General features: G+C 47.8%; 2 protein-coding genes and 1 long non-coding RNA gene across 3 annotated transcripts; 2 read left to right on the top strand and 1 right to left on the bottom strand.

The window, feature by feature from the left end:
- Positions 1-861: 861 nt before the first annotated feature.
- Positions 862-6,640, bottom strand: LOC134473258 (uncharacterized). The gene is made up of 2 exons (XR_010043431.1): positions 6,518-6,640; positions 862-4,000 (listed from the first exon to the last, which is right to left on the bottom strand). It is a non-coding gene; the product is annotated as an uncharacterized LOC134473258 (long non-coding RNA).
- Positions 3,845-5,221, top strand: Otos (otospiralin; the record flags this gene model as incomplete). The annotated part of the gene is given in 4 exon segments (NM_001172993.1): positions 3,845-3,922; positions 4,072-4,159; positions 4,286-4,309; positions 4,850-5,221. Coding segments are annotated over 3 exon segments (267 nt in total). The 3' UTR covers positions 5,035-5,221.
- On the top strand, positions 6,612-9,815 carry Cops9 (COP9 signalosome subunit 9). The gene is made up of 3 exons (XM_003474565.5): positions 6,612-6,788; positions 8,616-8,688; positions 9,552-9,815. Exons 1-3 carry the CDS (start codon positions 6,726-6,728, stop codon positions 9,587-9,589), a joined length of 174 nt encoding a protein of 57 aa, XP_003474613.1. The 5' UTR covers positions 6,612-6,725; the 3' UTR covers positions 9,590-9,815.
- Positions 9,816-23,322: the final 13,507 nt, after the last annotated feature.

Here is a 23,322-nt window from a genome sequence, read left to right on the forward strand (position 1 = left end):
GCTGGCCCCATCTAGAGGAACAACCTGGGCTCCCTCTGGCCCTGGCAACCAGGCCACGAGCTCACTGACCAAGTTGTTCAGTCTGCTGCCCTTATGTCAGTGTGTGACCCAGGTGCAAGCACCTCAGAAAACACTGGCCCGGGCCTGGAGCCGTCTGCCCTGTGCCTGGGGGCAGCGGCTGCGTGGGTGGTTAGGTGGGAGCTGGGGCCCCTTCTCACTGCCGAGTTGGGCAGAAGCCTTGGGTTGTGGCCAGGCCTGAGCACAGCGCCACGGCCAGGCAGGGCCACAGGGCTATGTCCTGCACAGTTTCCCCAGATTCAGCAAATGAAGATACAGTGAAAGCAGAGTTTCAGTGAGACAGGAATTAAGTTTTGGTATAAGCATCTCCCTGATGGCACGTGAAGCAAACCAGGCTAGAAAAGTATTAATTATTTAAATTTCAAATCTAATGCGACATCCTGTAACTCCCAGGCTTTCTCTGCCTCCCCACCCTCTGCCAGGTTCCCTCTTGTTTCCAGAGCGCCCTCTCCTGGTCAGGACTAGGACCTGCTCGTAAATTCTCACCATCAGTTCAAGGGAGTAAGGGATAGTTTACCAAGAACCATGTGCACGTTGGTGTTCAGATCTTAGGTGTCCAGGCTTGTGACTTGGGGGAGGGGCTTCTCTCTGATCATTATTTCTTGGCCTGAACAGGACTGGGGCCCCGCAGCGCAGGCCTTGAGCACGGTGCCCCTGGAGCCCACCCTCAATAAGGCGTGAACCTGACACCTCAGAACGAGGAGCAAGGGGGACCCCAGATCTCCACTTCTTCTAGATCTCCACTGCAGATCCTGTCCTGTACAGTTGTTACACCACATCTGATTTGACCCTTTTCAGAAAATTTAACTTTAGTGGTCACTTTTCATCCAAAAGGCTTTTTTCATGTTAGTTAGGTGTCATGATCTTTGATGAAGTTACTTCATTAAAACAGCAAATATGGTGAGTCTTGAGAACAAGCATAGGTGACATTAGGAGATGTCCAGTCCCTGAGGAGAAGGGAGGTGCTTCCCAAGGGACTTGGTCACTTCTATAGGGAGTTTTGGGGGCATGGAGGACAGAGGTTCATGCTGGCCAGGGTGGAGGTTGTCGGCACCATGTGGCCTGTGACTCAGCAGGGGCAGCAGAGAGGACAGCTGAAAGGGACTCTGGGCTTTAGCTCTGGGTGAAGGCAAACAGCCCACTCTGTCCACTGAGTGTCCAGTCCTGACATCCTGGGCCTTGCCCACTGAGCCAGGAGCTGATCGGACTGAGACACCCAGGGAGGAACAAAGCAGGGCAGGGGGCACTGTTGTCTGCACAATAGAGGACACGGAACAGAATGCGGAGCTGGGAGACCGAGAGGATGATGGAGGCTGCAGAAACTTGTGGCCAGGCAGGGCACGGGGTGGAGGCAGTGAGCCAGGCCCCAGTGGCGTTGCAGAATGTGGTCCGGGGCAGGAGGGGCACTATCCCAGCCTCAGCTGAGATTCTACAGAGGCCACACCGTGGAAGCAGCATGGATTTGTCCAGAGCGCATCACAGGCAGGAGACCATGGAGAAGAGGGACAGGGTGAAGGATGCAGGAGCAGTGTCCCAGAGGAATCCGAGGAATGTCTGTGCTTGTGTTGCGAGCCAGGGCAGGTGGCCTGGAACGCAGAAAAGCAGGACAGGCTCCTGGCAGTCCATCTCAAAGACACACCAGCAGGCTACGCTTGGCGTCCTACAATGACCAGCAGGGGGCGCCAGAGACCTCCTAATCAACCAAGGCCGGGGTTGCCTGCAGCCATCCTTCCTCTCTGCCAGGGGAGGCCTCTGCCCATCAGGACTGGCCTTGTGCACTGTGATGGCTCCTGACCTAGGCAGGTGGCCCAGGCAATGTATCCACTGTGTTTTCTGTGGGACAGAGGCAGGAGCTGGAGAGCAGAGACTGAGCCCAGGCAGTGGTTACCAGCCAGGCTTCAGAGCACTCACTGGACAGGTGTCAAGCCCTTATGTTAGAATCCCACTAGAGATTCAAAAGTGCCCACGTGGTCCAAATGTGCTCTGGGATAAAGAGCCTGGCAGGCCAGGAAATGTGTTAGAAACGCAGATCCCTGGGTCCACCTGAGCATTTGACACAGGCCGGCAGGGATCCGCATTGTACCAGGCCCTCGATGCCTGGGCCTGGCCCCTGGTCCTTGGATGGGCACCTGCATTTTAACAGGAACCCTGGTTAAAGGCTGAGAACTGTGGGCACCCTGCCAGCAAGGATGCTCAGCCCTGGAGCCTTCTGGGTGGGTGGTGGGAGAGAATGGAAGAGCAGGACCGACAAGTGAGGGTTGTGGGGGATCCTCCTGGTGGGAGCCCACGGAACCTACATCCAGGCTGGGGGATAAGGCAGACAGAAGGTGCCCCATGGCCGTATGGGTCCTCAGGTCCACTCATCTGGGCAAGCAGTGGGAACTAACAGGAGCTGCTGGTGGTGCTGGGCTGTTCCTAGTGTTTCTTTTCTTGCATAAAAATAATAAATTACAGAAAATACATATACCCAGGAAAAAAGGCAAATAAACCCAACCCCAGTATGATTGCTGTTATTATTCCCAGACTTTTCTAGGTTGTCTTTTATGAGGGAAATAGTTATAAAGATGCAGAACTTGTCATATCATGAGACTTTCTAACATCACCAGTGCACTTCCATCACCTAGGCCTGTGGCCATCAGGGTGGCCATTAGGGTGGACAGTGAGCCTCTTCCTGGGGCCCTTTCACAGCTCATGCTGGGAGCTCCCTCAGGTTCGCCAGGCTCTGGCCATGTTCCCTGGCCTTTACAGATCGCCATTTTGATAAACGGTGGTCATAGACTCTGTACTGTGTGTTCTCCTAGTGAGTCATGGGACTGGTGTGGTCCCGGGGACCCCAAAACAGCTGCCCCAAGGGAAGATACAGGGACCAGGTTTCTGGAAATGATACCTGGAGTGGTGGTGAGTGGTGGCCTTGTAATGCAAACTGAATGTGTAACCTCTCCTGGTATTGAAGTTAGGGAACTGTGTGGGAAAGAATGGGTCCCTGCTCATTGGCTGGGAACACAGGAGAAGATCAGAGTAAAGCTGGGGACCCTGCACTGCAGAACCCTGGTACACAGTGGTGAGGAGTTTCCTGGCTTCTTGAAGAGCCTTGGAAGCAGGAGTGATGACAGAAACAGCCACCGTGTACTCTCAGTGCCTTTGGTAGGGTGTAGGGACCTCAAGGGCAGGGTCAAGTGTTCACACTTGCTTGGAGAGACAGGTGGTCACTGGTGTGGTCAGTGCAGCTGCAGGGGTGACCCACAGGGCCTCTTGGCCTGGGTGCTGGTGCCTCTGACCCATGACAGACTTCCGGAGGCTGTGTAAGCTGGAGAGCTCTGGTCTGGAGACAGGGTCCAGCCTGGCCCACGTCCGCTGCCTGTGACTTTGCTTAGCAGGTGTCCTTTGGGCCCAGCTGCAGTGGCTTCCCTGGGGATCCCTGCTTGCTTGTTGCCTGAGGCAGCTCTGGTGGACCGGGTCCCTCTCCAGTCCCAGTGTCAGATGTAGGAATTGTTTCCTGGAGGAGAATAACTGGATTCAGTCCTTTTAGCCCTGGCCTGTGGCCTTGTGGAGATGTTTTTCTCTCAACTGGATCCTTGGATCAGGTTCCCACAAGTGGATCCCGTGACTCTGCCGGCCAGCAGGGTGACAGGAGCCCACAGGGATGAAATATCCAGTCTGACAGCTCAGGCGGGTGACTTCCTTCCTGGCCTCCGGTGCTCCTATAAACAGTGGCCTCAGGGCAGCAGCAACGCCCTCCTTGCTGCACGGCTGGCTGTGTGACTGTGGTGGGTCACTCTGGAGAGCTAGCCTTGTGCCCTGGGTGGACAGGCACAGTGACAGCAAAGTCTCTTAAGGCATCAGAGTAAGTACAGCCAATGGGTTGTGGGTGTCCCTCAGGTACAGAGAGAGGCTGCTGGCACACTGACCTTCTGAGGGTCATCTGCTGGGGCAGGCAGAAGAGGCAGGTCAGGTCGGGTCGGGTGACCTCAGCCCTCTGGGTCCCTGCTTCAGGTGGACCCACGTGTGCTGTGTCCGGGGAAGATGCAGGCCTGCATGGTGCCAGGGCTGGCCCTGTGCCTCCTGCTGGGGTCGCTTACAGGTGAGGGGCCACCCTGCACCCACACCCTTGCTATCCTCCCTGCTGTATCAGCCCTCCCTGCCACAGAGCGGGGGTCGGGGGCTCTCCAGGGTGGCCCCAGGTGACAGTGTTCCTCTTCTCTTCTAGAGGCCAAGCCACTGCAGGAGTATGGTAAGGTTCTCCTGTCTGCCCTTTCAGGGGCTCCAAGGCAGGGGTGGGGGCAGAGGTCAAGGGGAGGTGGGCCTGGCTACCTGCTGAGTGCTGCCTGCTGGGAACTGAGGGGCAAGGGCGGCTCTGGCATCCTCTCCTGCAGCCATAACTGGGCCCTGGGCTCTCCCGGGCATCCTAACTCCATCCAGTGTCACCAGGGTGGTCTGTGCCTGAGTTCTAGATCTCTGTCCTCTGAACCCCACCAGGACACAGCCAGAGCTCTGTGACATCCACAGGTCCATGACCCTACTCAACATCTCCTCTGCATGGCCAGGCCTCCCCCTCCTCTTGCTCCTTCCTTGGCTTCCTCCCCTCCCTTCCCTCCTGTTTCTCAGGACACTGAACCTCTGTTCCGGGCAGGACCTGGGTGACCCTGCTCCGAGCCAGGAAGTCACAGTACCACAAGCACTGTGGCTGCCAGGTGCCTGCACCATCTGTGGAGGGCCAGCTCCAGGCAGGACGGTGGGGATGGCACCTGAGGCGGCGTCCTGTGTCTTTCAGACCCCTATGCTGAGCCGCCGGCCATGCCCTACTGGCCCTTCTCCACCTCTGACTTCTGGAACTACATCCAGTACCTCCAGACCCAGGGCGCCTACCCCCAGGTGGAGGACCTGGCCCGCACCTTTTTCGCACACTTCCCCTTGGGGAGCACCCTGGGCTTCCACGTCCCCTACCAGGAGGACTGAGGGGTGCTGGATGAGCCTCAGGACAGGTCCAGAGTTGCCAAGGCCACTGGTGGGGGGCTGGCCTCGTGCCTAATAAATTCCAGAGACCTGAGTGTCTCCTTCAAAAATAGCTATGCACAGCCCCAGTGCTACTTCAGACCCTGCTTCTCCTGAGTGCAGTGTGAACACGCCTTCAATAAATGTGCAGTTCCAGCCCTGGGGGCGTCCACATGTCTTGCATCCTGTTCTCATGGTGATGAGGTTGGGAGGCTGCAGTTCCCCCAGATTGCAGTGAGGAAACTGAGGCCGACAAAGCTGGCTGGAGGAGACAGTCCCAGTCCAGGCAGCCTGGCCCCAGGCCATGGAAGTGGCCAGCAGTCCCCTCTGGGAGGAGGGAGTAAGGAAGGCTGGGCCTGGCTGTCAACCTGGGAGGACATTCAGGAGTGAAGGATGTGCTGGGGATAGGCTCTGTGCAGGTGGGGAGTCCCCGCCCCATGAGGTGTACAAGTGGGGGGGGGACACTGGTGACCCTGACCTGCACCTGCTGTTGGGAAGAAACTGACTGAATGGGCAGCTCTTCCTGGCCACCAGTCGGTCAGGTCCCTGGGCCTGACCTTCCCTTGGTGCCCTGGGTGACACCCACTGACCTGGCATCTAAGTCACTGCACTGTTCTCCCCAGTCCCTGCACCGCCCACATGGGCCAGGCTGGCCCCTGCCCATCTCAGCTTTGCTTGGCTGGTCTCCTGGAGCAGCCCTGGCCCTTCACACCACTCTCCCCTCCCAGTAGCCCAGCCCCAAGCACACCTCCTTCTCAAAGCTGTTACAGCTAATGTGGCTCAAAGACACTGGTAAAGCAGGGCCAGGGAGACCTATTCAGGGTCACTGGGGTAGGCACGGGGATCACCCCAGCAGGGCTGGAGGAGACTGGACTCAACCCCAACAGCCTGGCCTCAGAGGACAACAGCAGGGTGGGCTGGGACTGGACGGTGACTCAGGGACCAAGGGCAGCATGGCTGAGGAGGGTGGTCTGGTAAACTTGACCCCAGGATCTGTGCGGAAGGTGCCCAGGGTGCATGACATCCCTGGGATGGTGGAGGGGATCCGATCTCCAGGGTCGGGGTTCCCATAAGGGCGCAGGGCAAACACTGGCTCTACAAGGCTGGGCAGGTGACCTTGGCTCAGGGCCTGGGGACAGTGCAGTTAGCCAGAAAGTGCATCTTGGACGCCATCCCTCTTCCACTTTTTCTCATCATTTTTTTCGTCTTTCCTTCCCTCTTATTTGTATTTTAAAAAAAATTACTGTGAAATAGTACATCAAACTTTCCTCTTTAACTACATTTAGGCGGCAAGAAGCGCCTGCATGGTGCGCTGCCATCGCCCCGCCCATCTCCAGAACCTTGTCACCTTTCAGGCTCTGTGAACCCCAGCCCCGCGTTTCCCTCACCCACTGGGCTCAGCTGTTCGCACCCTCCGTGAGCCTGGGTGCTCTCCCTAGGTTCTGACCTGGCCACCTCTCCGGTCGGTGCTGCTCCCTGGGTTAGGGACAGCAGCGGCAGCCCGGCACAGCAAGTTGCCAACTCGGTATCTGGGGTCCTGGTCCACGGCGGGGGCACCACAGAGTCGTGGTCCTCCAACGCCTAAACCTGCCAAGCGGGCAGGCACCGGAAGTGAACGCTGGGAACCGGAAGTGGGTGTAAAGCCGCGGGCCGAAATGAAGCCGGCAGTGGATGAGATGTTTCCCGAGGGTGCCGGGCCTTACGTGGACCTGGACGAGGTGAGACAGGCAGAGGATGGCGCGATAGCGGGCGAGGGAGGTGTCCAGGGCGCTGAGCCTCGTCGGTCTCCGGTCTCCGCTGCGTGACCTTCAGGGTCGGCCAGGCCGCCCGGGATACCAGGGGGGCCCCGTCCTTGGAGCAGCCAGGTCCCGAGCCCCCCGAGGTCGGAGGCGGCGAGGGTCGCGCGAGTTTCGCGATGTGTGAGCTTGCGTGGGGCGGCGTGGGAGGGACGCAGGCTCTGTTCCCGAGTGGGTGCTGCTTGGCAGCGGGCAGCTCTGATCGGGCCGCTCCATAAATTTTTTTGAGAAGGAAGGCGGCCAGGATCGCGTCTAACAAGTAGGGGGATAAACAACGCCAGTCTTTCTTCTTGGAAGGGAGAAGGAGATTCTTGGCATTCTGTGCTTTCACCGTGATCTGGTTCCTTTCTGTACAGTTGTGCAGGATCGTGAGGAAGTCTTGGTCCTCTTTCTTGTTTCGTCCAGCGCGGTCACAGACAGACCTTGACTATTGCGAGTTATCCGCACAGTGGTCTAGGTTCAGCAGGTGAATACACAGCCTAGCTCGGACTTGTCAGGCCAACTGTTGGATGTCAGAGCTTCTCATTTTCATTTTCAGAGTTAGTGGGTACCAAGATGGTCTGACGCAGCCTCTGCCTTTAGGAAGGTTGGGGATGGCAGAGAGAAACCCATTGCATATACTAAATGTAGGGGAAAAGTAGGGGCTCCCTTCTGAGGCGGCTTCAGGGCTGTGGGTGGCTCAGCCAGGGCTTAGGAGAGGAGCTGCGCCGCCTCTGCAGGGTTCATGCTCCCTGGGCCACTAAGGAAGGCAATACCCTGCAGTTTAGTCTGGCAGAGCTCACAGTGCCAAGGAGAGGGGAGGAACCTGATCTTAGGGTAGTGCAAAATGGGTGGGTTCTGTGGGCCTCACCCTTGAATCAGTTGCTCTAAACCCCAGCTTCTCAGTCCTGTTAAAGTCCCTGTAGGAGGCAGTGTGGAATCACTGGAGGGCATTGCCATGAGGACAGACACTAATTTGTGTCTAGGGTAGTCACTTGGGGGCTTTGGAGATGAGGTTCAGGGTGACAGACTAGAAAAATGGAAATGCAGAGAAAGGAGACTTGACGATCTGAGTGAGTCGGTGGAGCAGGGAGGATTTAAGCCACTCTGCATGGCTTACTCTGGGATGAGAGGAGGGTGGGACACAGGAAAGGAGGAGCCCGGGACTCCTGAGAGCAGCCATGAGGGAGGGAACACAGGAGGTGCTAGCATCCTGAGAGCCAGAGAAGGGTGGAACAAGCAGCCCTGAGAATGTACGGGCCAGGGCAGAAGCAGAGATTGGTGGCCAGCTGGCTAGGGTACTGCCATTGGAGGACTGCACCTGCTGCCTCTGGGTGACTCTAAGCAGGGTGCAGAGTTTAAGTGCGGAGGATCCCCCAGCTTTGGTTGTGGTCACATTTTACCACCACTGTAGTTTTGGCAATGGGGGATTTTGAGATGGGCCAGGGCAGGGAAGGTTCTCCAAAGAAATGCTCATGTTCTCAGGAGAAGGTGGGCAGGTAGCTGGAGTGGAGAAGTCATGCTGGCGTTCCACATGTTTGTGGCCTCTCTGGCATTGGAGATCTCCACTTGGGACCTTAAGAAACCTTAAAAGTAGTCCCTGCGACTCCTATATGCACCTCCTCTGTCTGGAACTAAAATTCCGACTGCAGCTGGAGTGCACTTCCCATCATCCAGTGTCCTGTTCCACGGGGGTTGGGTGGACACTGTGATGCACTCACCTCCTGCTCCCCGAAAACCCCGCTGATATAACCTTGCCTTTTATTGCAGGCGGGAGGCAGCACCGGGCTCTTGATGGACTTGGCAGCCAATGAAAAGGCAGTTCACGCAGACTTTTTTAATGGTAAGGATGTGGGTAGCTGAGTGCCAGGCTCAGTCTGATGGTTTCTTCCTCAGGTTGATGCACTGGGGCAGCTTTGTGACATGGGTAATTTGGATGATGGCACAGTGAAGCCTAGACCCTGAGCCATTCTCGGTGCAGGGAGTGACAGTGGTGGTTAGCGCTGGCAGTCAGCCCTGTTCCTGCTTCACATTTCAGAGGTTGAGTTTGAGCCCTGGCTTTGGCACAAGCTCATGGACACCTGAGCTTATGGTAGGACCCTATCAGTCACCACGACCTGGGCAGAGAGACTGGGCCAGCTGTCTGTCTGCTCTCTCTTTGTTTCCTCCTTACCAGGCCCAGACCTGTTGGTCCAGTTTAATTCTTTTGCTTGCACTGTCTTTGCAGACTGACACTCATGCTCTGGCTCCAGCCCACCACTGTGTCTGAAGTCAGGATGCGGGATGCACTTCTGTCTCAAATTTAAGGCCTTTCATACCGGGTGCCGAGAACATACTTAGCTTTCTGAGGAGTCCAGCTCAGTCCCTCTGCTGCCTTCTCTAGACTCTTGCCACTTTCGCTGTATCGTGCGGGTGTGGGCAGCAGCTTGTCCCCGTGCCCAGTGTTGGTGTGAGACGATTGTTCCCATGTCCCCACCCAGTGTGCTTTTTCTGAGGTTGTCTTATGAATAAAAATGATATGGACAGCAACATCCCCTAGAGTCACACCTGTGAGCCCTGGTTGGGTGACGCTGTGTCTCATCACAGGAGGATCCTTTTCCTGCAACATTGTTTACTGTTTCTGCCTCGAACTATGATTTACTTTATTGTGAAGTGGTTTCCTCAGTCACTTGTACTGTGTCTGTTAATACGTGATTCTGTCTGTAGAATTTGAAGATCTCTTTGATGACGATGATGTCCAGTGAGACCCGGCCAGCTGCACATACAGCCCTGCGCGGCACGCCGGTCAGCCTGGAGGACAGTGGCGAATGGCTTTAGAGGCTTGTGGACTTTGCCGAAAGTTAGAACCTGGTCTACCAAAAGAGTGAGGGAAGAGCTGCAGAGCCACCTGGATGCTCTGTCACCTGTAGGGACTAGCCTTTGTCCTTGTTTCCATTAAAATAAATGTGCAGGTTGGTTTTACTTCTTGCACTTCTGTGTGAGCGTTTTAATTCCTGAGTGTGTGTGTGTGTGTGTGTGTGTGTCCTCATCAGCACACAACATAGCAAACACCTGCTGAGCTGTTTTCTAGCAGCAGTTTTGGATGAGTGGCACAGGCAGGTGTCCCCTGCAGCACTCTGAAGGCCTGGCCGTGTGCTGCCCTCCTCCTTCGCGCTGGGCCTCACTGCCCTCCACTCCCAGTGGGCCTCGTGGGCTCCAGCCTTAGCAGAGCAGCTGTTAGACCCACGGCCTGAAGAGTTAGGCCTACTGAATAGTGACTTTAAAGAGACACTTCTACACGAGTGGAGTCTGTGTTGGTTCATTTCAAAGAAGGAGGAAACATCTGTGAGGAGAAAAATGCTTTTTCTTTATTAAACAGGTAAGCAATTGATAATGGCTAAAAAAAGGTGAAGTTTACTGCCAGATGTGGTGGTGCATGCCTGTGATCCCAGTATTAGGGAGGCGGAGGAAGGGGATTTCGGTGAGTTTGAGCCAGCCTGGGCTACTTACTGAGTTCAAAGCCAGCCCCAACTACATAGCAAGACCTGTCTCAAAATGGTTTCTGTTTTGCATCACCCTAATGGTGAGATAGTTCCTTGGCCCCGGGCCTGCCCGCCTGTGGCCGCCTCATGGCTTAGGAAGGAATCTGGAGTCAGATGCCTTCTGCTTCTTGGTTTTCAGGTTGTCAGCAGGAAGAAATAATGCCCCAAGTTGGAGCGAGGGAAGCTGCTGTACAGCAGCTCTCGCTTGGTGGGCCGTGGTGTCTCTAGATCAGGCTGTGGACCTCACAAGGTGCTCTGTGGGCCTGAGGACTTTGGACTTGTCAGTCGCAAACAGCTTCAGAAGGAGAAGCAGTAGTATTTCTGCCCTTTTCTGCCCCACAGTGGAACTGTCAGGAAGGGTGAATGCTTGGTGAAAGTACCACTGACTGGATGTCCCGTGTGCCCATGCACCATGTCACATCCTCCTCCCGGAGGGCTGCCTTCCATAGTAAGCCCTTGGGGAGTACCTCTAATTGGTGACCTGCTGTCAAGTCCTCATACTCTCTGGCCGCTCAATAGCAGTGGTGCTTCTGCTGGCCATGATGGCAGTTCCCATTCGACTTCTCTGAGTGGAAGGAGGGGAGCAGAGGGTGACCCCCTCTCCTACACCCAATAGGAGCACTAATTTGGAGAATAGTTTCTGCTTTGAGTATTTTGAGGGGTCCTTCCTCTTAGTGAAAACGGATGAAATCCAACCCTTTCTAAGTTGTGTCACGCCCACCATCTGGGTGATATGTGTCTGGAGCCTTTGGGTTTGGGGAGTGATGGAATAAACGTTGCTTTGGTGTTCAAGGTGTGTTTGGGTGAGGACTTAGAAAAAGCACCTCCTTTCCCTGCCCTCAACTATTGCACCTGTGGTGGGTGGGTACCCCCCCAGCCCCATCTGTGTAGAAGGGCACTTGCAACCTTTCCTGGGGTTTGGAGACCATTGGAGGGAAGACCAGCTTCTAAATGTCTGGACAGAGAAGCTGAGCCTGTGGTGTTTCCAAAATAAGCCATGTGTTTAGAAAAGGGTCATTATTAGAATTTTTACAGCTGTGGTTACTACTCGGAGCCAAGAGAAGAAAGTGCTGAGAAAAATCTGCTCAAATAGAAAGCTCCATTGTTCTTTAGAAAGCCAAAGCTGGCACTGAGGAGCTGGGCCTGTCCTGTGGCTGTGGAGACCTGAGAGGCCTTCTGATGGGACCTCAGCCCAGAGTGCAGGCAGCTGAGCCCCTTGTGAGCTTCTTCCTCACCCCTCTCCAGAAAGCCGGGTCAGATGCAGCCCAGCCCCAGGTCTGCTCTCCCAGGCACTGGAGCAGTATTGGATTTTCACTGCTGTGCTGTGAAGTTTCGCAGAATAACAAGTTTCCTCTAGTGAGTTACAAAGTGCTACTTTTAAGTACAGTTTTAATGATTATGCTTTTAATAGCGCCTAAAGATTACTGGGCAATTTTGTTTTCAAATCCATTTTATTTCAAGGATAAAAAAATCTACAACAAAATTTCAAACCATGTCAATTAGGGCAACAATGGTACATACATTGCGTGTTGTCATCCCCAAATCATTCACCTAGAGCACAAGACATCTGCCTTCAGTTCTCCAAACAATACCAGTGCGAATCTTTCTCTTCAGTGAGCTCAGAGAAATCAGTATATAACTATCTTAACTATCACTTTTATAGACATATATATATATATACACACACACATATAAACATTTCTTTCAGCTTCTCACATTAATGAAATAATCCAATGTTTACACGTGTATCTTACCTCACTAATAAGTATGTTCTCAGGATGCATCCATTTGCCTATAAAAGTCTCCATTTTATCGTTCTTTATGGCTGAGTACTCTGTTGTATAAAAATACATTTTTCTTACTCATTCCTGTCAATGGGCATTTAGGTTATTTCTAAGATCTGGCTATTACAAACTCTGCTGCTATAAACATGGCTGCACATACATCACTGTGGTATGATTTTTAATTCTTTTGGGAAGATATCCACAAGGGGAATAGCTGGGTCGAATGGGACCTCCAATCCTAGTTTTTTGAGGAATCTCCACACTGATTTCCACAGTGTTGTGCCAGATTGCATTCCCACCAATAGTGGAGAAGGGTTCCTCCCCCCTACAACCCTTCCAGCATTTGTTATTGGTTGATTTCTTTTTTAAATTTTTTTTTATTTTTTTGGTACCAGGGATTGAACTCACAACCTTACGCTTGCCAGGCAGGCATTTATGCCACTGAGCTAAATCCTCAGCCCCTATTGGTTGATTTCTTGATAATAGTCATTCCAGGGTGAGGTGGAACCTCAGTGTTGTTTTAATTTGAATCTCTTGAATGACTAGTGATATTGAACATTTTTTTCACGTATTTATTTGCTGTTTGTATTTCTTTATATGAGAAGTATGTATTCATCTCAGATGTCCATTTTTGGATTGGGTCTTTAAATCTGAGAGGACTGATTTTTTGAGTTCTTTATGTATTCTTAATAGTAATCCTTTGTTGGAGGAATAGCTGGAAAACTTTTTCTCCCATGTTGTGGGTTGTCTCTTCACTCTGTTGGTCATTTCTCTTGCTGTGCAAAAGCTTTTCAGTAGGGTGAGATCCCTCTTTTTGATTCTTTGTGATAGTTACTGTGCAATCTGGGTTTTGCTCATAAAGTCTTTGCCTACCCCAGTGTCTTCAAGAGTCTTATCTGCTCTATCTTCTGGCAGATTTAATGCTTCTGTTTTGATGTTAAGATCTTTGATCCATTCTGATTTTAGCTTAGTACATGGTGAAAGATATGGGTCCAGTTTTAATCTTCGGCATGTATAGTGCCAGTTTTTTGAGGACCATTTATTAAAGAGGCTATCTGTCTACTAGTGAATGTGTTTAGCACCTTTGTCAAAGATAAGGTGGCTGGGATGGATAACAGTAAGCTACAGAGGCTCCCTGAGATAGTCAACTTAGATTCCAAAAATAATACAGTGTGGGGAGTCCCGAACAAAAGGAGATGGATTGTCTCGACCCAGGAAGAAACTAAGCTGTGAGAAACCAATTAAACATACAGTCCTGGTGCTACTATTGGAACATCTAAAGGCTCAGTGCTCCTGCTGCAGTGCTTGAACTCATGCAGCCAAGACTTACCGAGCTACTCCAAAGCCTTACTGAGCTACCTGAAAGCCTGCTGCTTCAACTCACTGGAGATGTACTCACACTGAGGTTGGGGGTTGGCAAGTGGATGGAGAGCTGAGCTGGCAAGGAGCCTACATCAATCTGCAGTGAACGGGAATAAAACCAATCCACAGAAAAAGGGGCTCCAACAGACAATGTTCTGAGGCCAGGCAGACTGGTGAGAACAAGGAGCAGTGGTGACTTCAGTCAGCTGCTACCTTCTCAAGTGGGATTGGTGGGGTGTGCTTGACCTGGGTCACACCCTGGGCTGAGACCCAATAGGTAAGCCCAAACCAAGTCCCTCTGCCTGGCAGTGCACTGTAATGCAGTGAAGCCCTCAGCAGGTTGACTGACCTGGAGGTGAGGGCCCAGCATATGCTGCCCCTGTTTGTGCCTCCACAGTACACTGCAGTGGGCAGGAGCACCTAGTCAGCATGCTTCAGATGAACTGTAACCAACAAAGAAAGAAACTGGGGCCTCCTACATAAACCTGTATGAAGGAACAAAAAATATGAGAAGAGGAAGCAACAAGAAAGGGTCCCCAGCCCCCAACCCCGAGAACACTGATCCAGGAAAGGTAAATGCAAAGGAGATTGAGGATGGCAAACATGCAATATCAGACATGGCACCAGTGGACATAAAATGATATCTTTGGGACCTATAGATGAGTTCAAAAGTGAAATATTTAACCAAGTAAAGCAAGATATAAATAGATTAACAAAAGAAATGCTAAGCACCTCTCAAGAAAACACAGATGGAAGAATGGAGGAACAAAAAAGAGGGGAGAATTATTTGTTGAAGAATATAAAGAAAACATAGAATACATATATCAAGTTCAAAGAGATTACCAGGAAATTAAAAACTCAATTAAAGCTGGCACAACTGCTTGAAAGAAACTAAGGATAGATTATCCAAACTGGAGGACAGGTTTGCAATGTGGGATCATGAAAGGAAAAATTTCTTAAAAATAACAAGGAAACTAGCAGTAACAATACAAGGGCTAGAAGACAACAAGAGGATCTATAACTTAAGAATAAAGAATGTGAATGAAGAAGCAGGGGTACAAACAAAGGCGCTACAAAAGCTATTCACAGAAATAAGGAAAATTTCCCAAACACAGGAAAAGGAAAAGATATTCATATGTAAGAGGCCTACAGAACTCCAGCCACCTACAACCAAAACAGAACTACACCCAGGCATATATTAATCAAGACCCCAGAAACCCAATATAAGAACAGAATATTAAAAGCTGTCAGAGACAAGAAACAGATTACTTACAAGGAAAAGCCCATCAGAATTATGGCAGACTTCTCAGCACAAACCATCAAATTGAGAAGAGCGTGGAGTGAAGTATTCCAAGCCCTGAAAGAAAATAACCTCCAGCCCAGATTGATGTACCCTGAAAAATTGTCTCTAGAAATTAGTGGAGAAACAAGATACTTCCAAGATAAAGAGGAACTGGGGGAATTCGCAACCACCAATCCAACTTTACAGAGAATACTGCAGGACATTCTAAAGAGAAAGAAAAGTACCAGGATTTCAGGAATAGTGGCAGAGAGGCCTCAATGAATGTATCAGAAAGCAAAATGAAGAAGACAGACAACTAATGATAGAAAAAGAGCACAACAGAAATGAGGCAGAGAAGGTTGGATATAATTTCTAATATAGATGGCTTAGATACAGTGAATTAAGGAAAAAAGAGAGAATTGCAGGCAAAGTGGATCAAGAGGTAGGGTCCACTGAGATGTTCTTTATAGGAAATATAATCAACCTGAAGAAGAGTATATGGACTGAAAATCAAATATGAGAAAACAGTACTCTATATGATAGGGAACCAAGAGTAATAGGGGCAACTGGACCTGTATTTATGGGTAAGTTGGAAAGACAGGCTTTAATAGGCAAAGAAATACAACTAGAGATCAAGTCCAGGAGTGAGAAGGTGGAACCACTTAGATAAATAGCAGGTTGCCCCCCTCAATATAAAACCGAGGGTGTTGAGGAGACCCCAAAATGCATAGTACACCCTGGGGGAGTGAAAGGGGAGGAATAGTCTTAAAAAAGATAGCAGAAGATATTGCTAATAGTGTGTCAGGTATTAAAACCCATATTACTCACACCACTTTGCTTAGATAGAACTTATTCTGTCCCAGTTTGTATACAATCACTAGATCTGAGGACACAGATAGCTACCCCAAAAATATCAGGATGTAGCACAGTAATCATCTTTAATTTCCTATTAGCTTAATCTGGATCCCTGTATAACTTATACTGTTATATCATGACTGATCTTAGTTAAATCTGATTTGTTTGATTGCTATTTGTTATTGACAGATTTTATTCAAAACTGTTAAAGTTGATAGTATCAAGTCTGAGAGTATAGACCACTATACTGAAAATGACAATGATTCACTAAGATACCCATTCTGGTTTGATTACTACCTGTTTTTGTAGTTCTACATTATCTACAAAGTTGTATTTCTATTAATACTGTTATGTACTGATATATTCAATTATACTATATCTGATGATATAGCCAAGTCTGTTGGTGATAACAAGACAACACAGTAACCATGATAGAACTCCTTGTATAGCAGTTTTATATGTCTTTTTAGTTTTATGTGTATATAGGGATATGTTTTGTTTTGTCCTGCTTTGTTCTGTTTCTCCTCTAATATAGAAAGGATAGAAATACATGTTAAGACTCATGCTTGTGTAAAACCAATAAACAGTTTATGAGAACTGATCTTATGACACATGATGAAATGAACAAATACTTTGAAGGAAAAAAAGGCACTACAGTACCCAGTGCTGATTCCGGAGTGTCATGATGTGAAATCCAGCAATATTATTCTTCGTTCAGAATGATTTTAGTCTGCTTTGGTTTGTTTAACCTCAACACAAATGAAGATATGGATAAATGTGTGTATGTTTAAGTTTATAGGATAAATAACCATATTACTAAGTTTTTATTAGAGAGTTGAACAGAACTATTTGCAGTCTTACTGTTTGAATTCCCATTTATATGTTCCACTTTTGTATCTTGAACAATTATTTGTAAGAGGACAATATGTAAGCATCAACAAGTAATTTATTACTGTTTATTTTTTTCTTTGAAAGTATGTATTATTTCTACCGTTTTCTGTTTTGTTTTGTCTTTCTTTAAATAAAATTAAAACAAAAGCAAAAGATAAGGTGGCTGAGTGTGTTTGGAGTTATTGCTCCATCTTTTAATCTGTTCCATTGATCTTCAGGTCTGTTTTTTTTTTTTTTTTTTACCAGTACCACACTTTCTGTTTTTAAATCATAGTAGCTTTATAGTATAATTTCAAGTCAGAGATTATGATGCCCCCTGTCTTGTCTTTGTTGTCCAGGATCACCTTTGCTATTCGAGGTATATTCTGGTTTCAGATGAATTTTGGGATTGTTTTTATCTAATTCAGTGAGATATTCTATTGGAATTTTGATTGGGATTGCATTGAATCTGTGTAACAGTTTTGGAAGTATGGCCATTTTCACTATATTGGTTCTTCCTATCCAAAAGCATAAGATATCTCTTCATTTTCTAATATCTTCATTGATCTTGTTCAGAGTATTGTAGTTTTCAATGTAGAGATCTTTTATATCTTTTGTTAGATTGATTCCTAGGTGTTTCATGTTTTGGATGCTGTTGTAAAAGGTATTGTTTCCCTGATTTATCTCTTAGTGAGTTTGTTATTTGTGTACAGAAAGGTTATTGATTTTTGAGTGTTGGATTTGTAACCAGTTATGTTACTGAATTTACTTCTTAAATCTAGCAGTTTTTTATTGGAGTTTTTGGGATTTTCTGTGTAGAGTATCATGTCATCTGCAAATAATAATAGTTTCACTTCTTCCTTTCCTATCTTTATTCCTTTTATTTCCTTCTCTTGTCTAATTTCTGCAGCTAAAGTTTCCAGGACTATGTTGTATTAGAGTGGAGACAGTAGACATCCTTGTCTTGTGCCTGATTTTAGAGCAAAAGCTTTCAGTTTTTGTTCATTTAATATGATATTGGATGTTGGTTTGTAATAGATGTCTTTTACCAGATTGAGAAAAAGACCATCTATTCCAATTTTCTGTAGGTTTTTTAAAATCATAAATGGGTCCTGGACTTTGTTAAAAGCTTTTCTGCATCTATTGAGATGGTCATATGATTTTTGTCCTTGGCTCTGTTAATATGATGCATTGCATTTATGGATTTACATATGCTGAACCATCCTGCATCTCTGGGATGATTCCCACTTGATCATGGCATTTCTATAATCTTCTTGATGATTTGTTGCAGTCTGTTTGCCAGTATCTTACTGAGGATATTTGCATCAATGTTCATTATGGAGATTGGCCTGTAATTCTCTTTCTTAGTTGGGTCCTTCACTGGCTTTGATATCAGAGTAATGCTGGCTTCCAGAAATGAATTTGGAAGTATTGTTTTCCTTTCAATTTCATTAAAGATTTTGAGAAGTAGTGGTGTTAGGTCTTCTTTAAATTTCTTGTAGCATTCAGCAGTGAATCCATCAAGACCTGGGCTTTTCTTTGTTAGCTGGTTTTTAATTACATCTTTGTTTTCATTGATTGATATTGGGTTACTTAGGATTTTTATATCTTCTTGATTCAGTTCTGGTAATTTAAATGTCCATTTCTTCTGTATTTTCCATCTTATTAGAATACAAGTTTTCAAGATAGGTATAGATAGTTTTCTGACTTTCTGCAGGGTCTGTTTTCATTTTTCCCTTTTCATTTCTAATTGCATGGATTTTTTAATTTTTTTTTTTAAAACAAGGTTGGCTGAAGGTTTGTCAATTTTATTTAATCTTTCAAAGAACCAACTGTTCAGTCATTGATTTCTTTGTATTTTTTTTAGTCTCCAGTGTGTTAATTCCTGCTCTGATCTTTATAATTTCCTTCCTCATAGGAGCTTTTGATTTAGCCTGCTGTTTTGTTTCTAGAAGTTTGAGGTTCAACATTAAGTTATTTATATGTACTTGCTCTGTTTTCCTAATATGGATATTTACTGCTAAAATTTTCCCTCTTAAGACTGTTTTCATTGTGTCCCACAATTCCAGTATGTTGTGTTGTTATCATTCAACTGTAAAAACTGTCTAATTGCTTCTTTAATTTCATCTGTGACCCATTGGTTGTTCAGTATGATGTTATTTAATTTCCATGTGTTAATGAAGTTCTTGTGGTTTCCTTGGGCATGGATTTCCAATTTCATTGCACTGTGGTTTGATAGCATGCACAGGATAACTTCAATTCTTTAATATTTATTCAAGCATGTTCTGTGAGCCAGTATATGGTCTATTTTGGAGAATGTCCCATCTGCAGCTGAGAAGAATGTTTATTCTAACGTTGTGGGGTGGAACACTGTATAGACATCTACTAAGTCCATTTGTTCACATGTTTGCTAATTGGAGTTCTATATGCCTTGTTTATCTATGTCAATTCTTTTTTTCTACTAGGAAAGTTTTCTCTTATGATATCTGTGAACATTTTTTTAAATGTCATTTGTGGTATCTCCTGCTTGTTCATTGACTCCACTTAATTTTAAGTTATTCTTCTTTGTCTCCTCTAGCAGCTCCTGGATTGACTTCTCATGGTCCCTTGCTATTTTTGAGAAATCTTTCTTTTCCTGATCACTAACTGTTTCAATATCTGAGGCCCTGTCCTCACATCGGCCTAATCTGCTTTGAATATTTTTATTCTCCTTGGTATTTGCTTGAATCTGCTTTGTGGATTCCATTTCTTTCCTATGCTGAGCTTCCATAATTTACTTAAGATCATCAATTTTTTTGTCTGTGTCTGCTCTAATATCATTAAGCACGGTATAGTAGCTCTCTGAGAGATTATTTCTGATTTTTATGTTTTCAATTGCTTTGTTGTTTCCTCTATTAAGAGACCTGGTAGGGGCTTTTGGATTGTCCTACATTGTCACCCACTGGATTTGCTTTTGGTTAACTGGATGTCTGAGGTTGCATTTTGCTTAAGTGTTTTCTCATTTTATTTTTTGTCTTTTTTAGTTTAATTTCTGGGGTGATGCTTATAATTTGCCTATGGTGGACTGCTTTTTTGGTAGTATTTAGGATCCTTAGGTGATGACTACTTCTCTGAGATATCTTCCAATTATTGCTTCTTTTATGGAAGATCTTACCTCTTCTGTTTGTTGAAGATGAGAAATTATTGCTTGTTTGGCCTAATCTGTGTTTCTTTGGTACTGTGCCACCATATTTTCTGTGACCCTTAGTTAATCTCAGTCATGGATTATTAGGGCCAACAGCTACTTAGAACAATTATGTTAATTTTGGCCATAGTGGTACCAATAGAAAACAACAAGTTGAGCTAACTCTTAATTTGCAAGTTTTAACCGTGTGAGCTAGATTTGTGAATGTATAACAAAATGTAAAATAAACCAGATAATTATATGCACTATAGAATGTATCAATTTTGTCCTTGGGGGCGGTAAAATTTAAAATGGATTAGGGAGAAAATAAAGAAGTGGAAGAAGAGAAAGAGATGAGCATAAGTGGAAGAGTGGAAGAAGGGAGATCACAGCAGCTTGGGGAAGCTGTTAAGACTGAAGGAAAAGACAGATGGAAGAGATAAAGGGAAGAACAGAACAGAACTGCACCCACGAAGGGGTTAGGAATCACTTTCACACTTCTCTGTAAACAATGAAGGAGAAAGAGAAAAGAAAAAACAAAACAAAACCAAAAAAAAAAAAAAGAAAAAGAAAAACAGAGTTAACTTCCAGGATTCTCTCTTGTTTCATTGGTAGCCTGTGGAGACAGAGTCCCGAATTGTGCCACTGTATCCCAGCAATCCAGCAGTCAGTTTATGGTGGAGTAGTCGTAGCAGGGCTGCCTGAGACCAGACTCATTGGGCTCACCACAGTCCAAGCAGTTTCCACAGTCTGCATGGAGCTAGGAGCTGCTGGCAGAAGCTGGCAGAGTTCTGGTTCTGGGCTTATCCTGCACCACCCAAAATGGCTCCCGGCCAATGTCTCCCTCCTAGGGGAGTACTGAGTCCTCCTCACTCAGTGCCAGCCAGTGCAGTCCTCCAAATCTATCACTCCCTTCCACTGCTGCATCTCTCTGCAGAGGCCTCCATGGTCACCAGCCATCACTGTCACCACACCTCTCGTGCAGAGTCCCATCTCAGGGCAAAGGCGCCGCTAGCTACAGCCTTCTTCCTTGAAGTTTTTCTTTTTACTCCCTCTGTAGGCTTTGATTCATGCTTCAGCTTCTTCCTGGATCTGGGGGACCCACTTCCCTCCTTCTTGTCTTCCTCACGGTGCTATATTCCGGTGTCTGGCTGGTGACTCAGAGAAGCCATTTTCTCTGCTGCTTACCACTCCGCCATCTTCCCAGAAGTCGATTACTGAGTAATTTTTGAGGGAGAACATGAGTGTTCCACAGTCAGATGGCCATCACTCCAAGGTGCAGCAGCAGTTAAGTCCAGAAACAGTCACCTGTGTTCTAGGGAAGACCTGGTCTCTTTGTGTCCAGCATCAGGCAGTGACTGGTGCATAGGAGTTGCTCAGCAAGCATCTGTTATAGATAGCAACATGTCTGATGTCAAGGCAATTTGAAAATACTGAAGTCTGGGGTCCTTCTAGAGAAGAGAGAAAACCAACCCAGAGAGGTGCTGAGCAGCAGCCAAGCACCATACCTCATGGTGGCTTGGCTTCCAGTATGCCTTGCCCAGGGCTGGCTGGGGCATGGTGATTGCCAGGCTCTCATGGCTTACCCAGTCGTGAGGATGGGGGAAGAATGAGGCATTGTGTCTGAAAGCCTGAATCTCTGTTTATTCTAAAGCCATACCTGACTGGAGACTTAGAGACCTCTGAGTGAGGGACAGGCCAGAACTTCCCACACAGACTTTACCTGAGAATGTGTGACTGAGTGGCTCTGCACCTAGTCTGCTTCTGGATCTGGAGTGCTTAGCAGAGAATTCCTTGTTCTTCCTTGCAGACATTAGCCCATCTTGGAGGCCTCCCTGCTGCTCATCATTCATACTGATGCAACTCCTGAGCTTGGGTAAGGCTTGGGTGAGGCCTGGCCTGCAGACCACACTGGAGAGACAGACCCTACAGTCAGCTAGGGCCCCAGAACTGAGCTGGGACATCACTGGCTGTCAAGCCATGGACAAGACCAGTGGGCGGAGAACCAGGCTGAAGGCCGAGAGCAACCTGTTAACTGTACAGCAGGGCAGAGAGCTAGCACTGTTGAGTAACAACATGCCTGGAAACATGGATGAGGATCATCAGTGCTTGAAGACTTGGGGCCCCACAGGCCCATCCCCCTGTCACAGGACCCCAAGAAATCAGGGTCCTAATGCCAGTTTCCAGCATTTCATGGAGCTCTGAGAGCCTTTGTCTTAGGCTGTTCCGATTGCTATTACAGTGTCACAAGCCAGTTGGTCTTACAGACAGTAGACACTTGCTTCTCTTGGTTCTGGAGGCTAGAAGTTCAGGATCAAGGTGCCAGCAGAGCCATTGTCTGCTGAATGCCCATCTCCTGGCCCATAGATGATGGGATTTCACTATATCCTCCCGTGGTGGGAAGGGTGAGCAGCTCTGGGGCCTCTTAGAGGCCCTAATCCCATTCCTCACGGCTCTGCTGACCCAGCCAACACCTGGAGGCTCTGCCCTCCAATGCCATCTGGTTGGGGGGTTAGGTTTCAATGTAAATTTTGGGGAGACACAAACATCCCGCTAGTAGCACCTTGGAATTGGAGAGTGTGCAAACATAACCTTAGTGATGGGGCAGCCTGCCGTGCTGCACCAGAGGGAACAAGGAGCCTGTGTACATCTGTGATGTGCTCCCTGGTCAGGTTTGTGTGTGTGCTTTGGGGGCTGGAGGAGGAGAGACAGACACAAGCACATTGAGAGGCTCTGTGGAGCTTTGTACCTGGGTTGTTGTCCCTGAGTTGTCCCTGAGTGTGCCTGACCCTGTAAAATGGAGTATCAATGACACGTTCCTTGTGAGAACACCAAAGGGTGTCAGTGAGCTAATGCAGATGGCACTCAGAACAGCACCTAGTCATGTGAGCCAAAGTAATACAAGAATGTAAGCCAGTGCAGCATGTTGTGCTCCACAGGCACTCGGTCTTCATACTTGATGATATTCAGGCATCTGACTCTCATAGATGTTCCTGTCTTCTCACTGGACACAGTGATTTGCCCCAGAATTCTGGAGGCTAACAGGGGGCCCTGGTGTGCTGTTAAGAACTACTTTCTCTTCCCAGAGGTCATAAACCATACAAAGAGAGACGTAAATTTGGAAGGAGTAGTGGAAACCAGTCTCAGACAAAGAGCTGGATGTTGATGTTTAGTAGATGTGGGGAACTTTTGCAAAACAGCACAAAGCAATACATTAGAATATAGCACAGAACACAACAAGACAATTTCAGGAGAACCAACAGAATGTCACTGTGACAAGCACCTAAGATAAATAAAGGAAGAAAGATTTATCTGGGCTTATAGTTTCAGAGAATTCAGTCTATGGTTTTCATTAATGTTAGGCCTGTAGCAAGGCAGAAACATCATGGTGACAAAGCACAGTGAGGAAAGTTATTTACCTTGTGACAGCCAGAAAGGAGAGAGAAAAAGAGCTAGGGAGGAGGGGGCCATGGCCCAGATGAACCCTCTCTGGTTGGGTCCCCCATGACTTCTTCCTTCAATTAGGTCCTGTCTTCCAGCAGCCCATTCAGCTGTGAACTCCTGAGGGCTGTGGCCAGTGCTTCCACAATCCAATCATGTAAAAGCCTCCCCTGAGGCTTTTTACTCTTGTGGGGGTGGG

This window comes from Cavia porcellus, unplaced genomic scaffold, assembly GCF_034190915.1.
Source record: "Cavia porcellus strain 051 isolate PalLab524CR breed Dunkin Hartley unplaced genomic scaffold, mCavPor4.1 scaffold_26, whole genome shotgun sequence".
NCBI lineage: Eukaryota > Metazoa > Chordata > Mammalia > Rodentia > Caviidae > Cavia > Cavia porcellus.

What these genes read in the sequence shown, in the direction of transcription:
- Cops9 (XM_003474565.5), top strand. Translation starts at nt 6,726, where the DNA reads ATGAAGCCGGCAGTGGATGAGATGTTTCCCGAGGGTGCCGGGCCTTAC. An exon ending in CTTACGTGGACCTGGACGAG is followed by an intron (nt 6,789 to 8,615) that starts GTGAGACAGGCA and finishes CTTTTATTGCAG; the next exon opens with GCGGGAGGCAGCACCGGGCT. An exon ending in TCACGCAGACTTTTTTAATG is followed by an intron (nt 8,689 to 9,551) that starts GTAAGGATGTGG and finishes TTCTGTCTGTAG; the next exon opens with AATTTGAAGATCTCTTTGAT.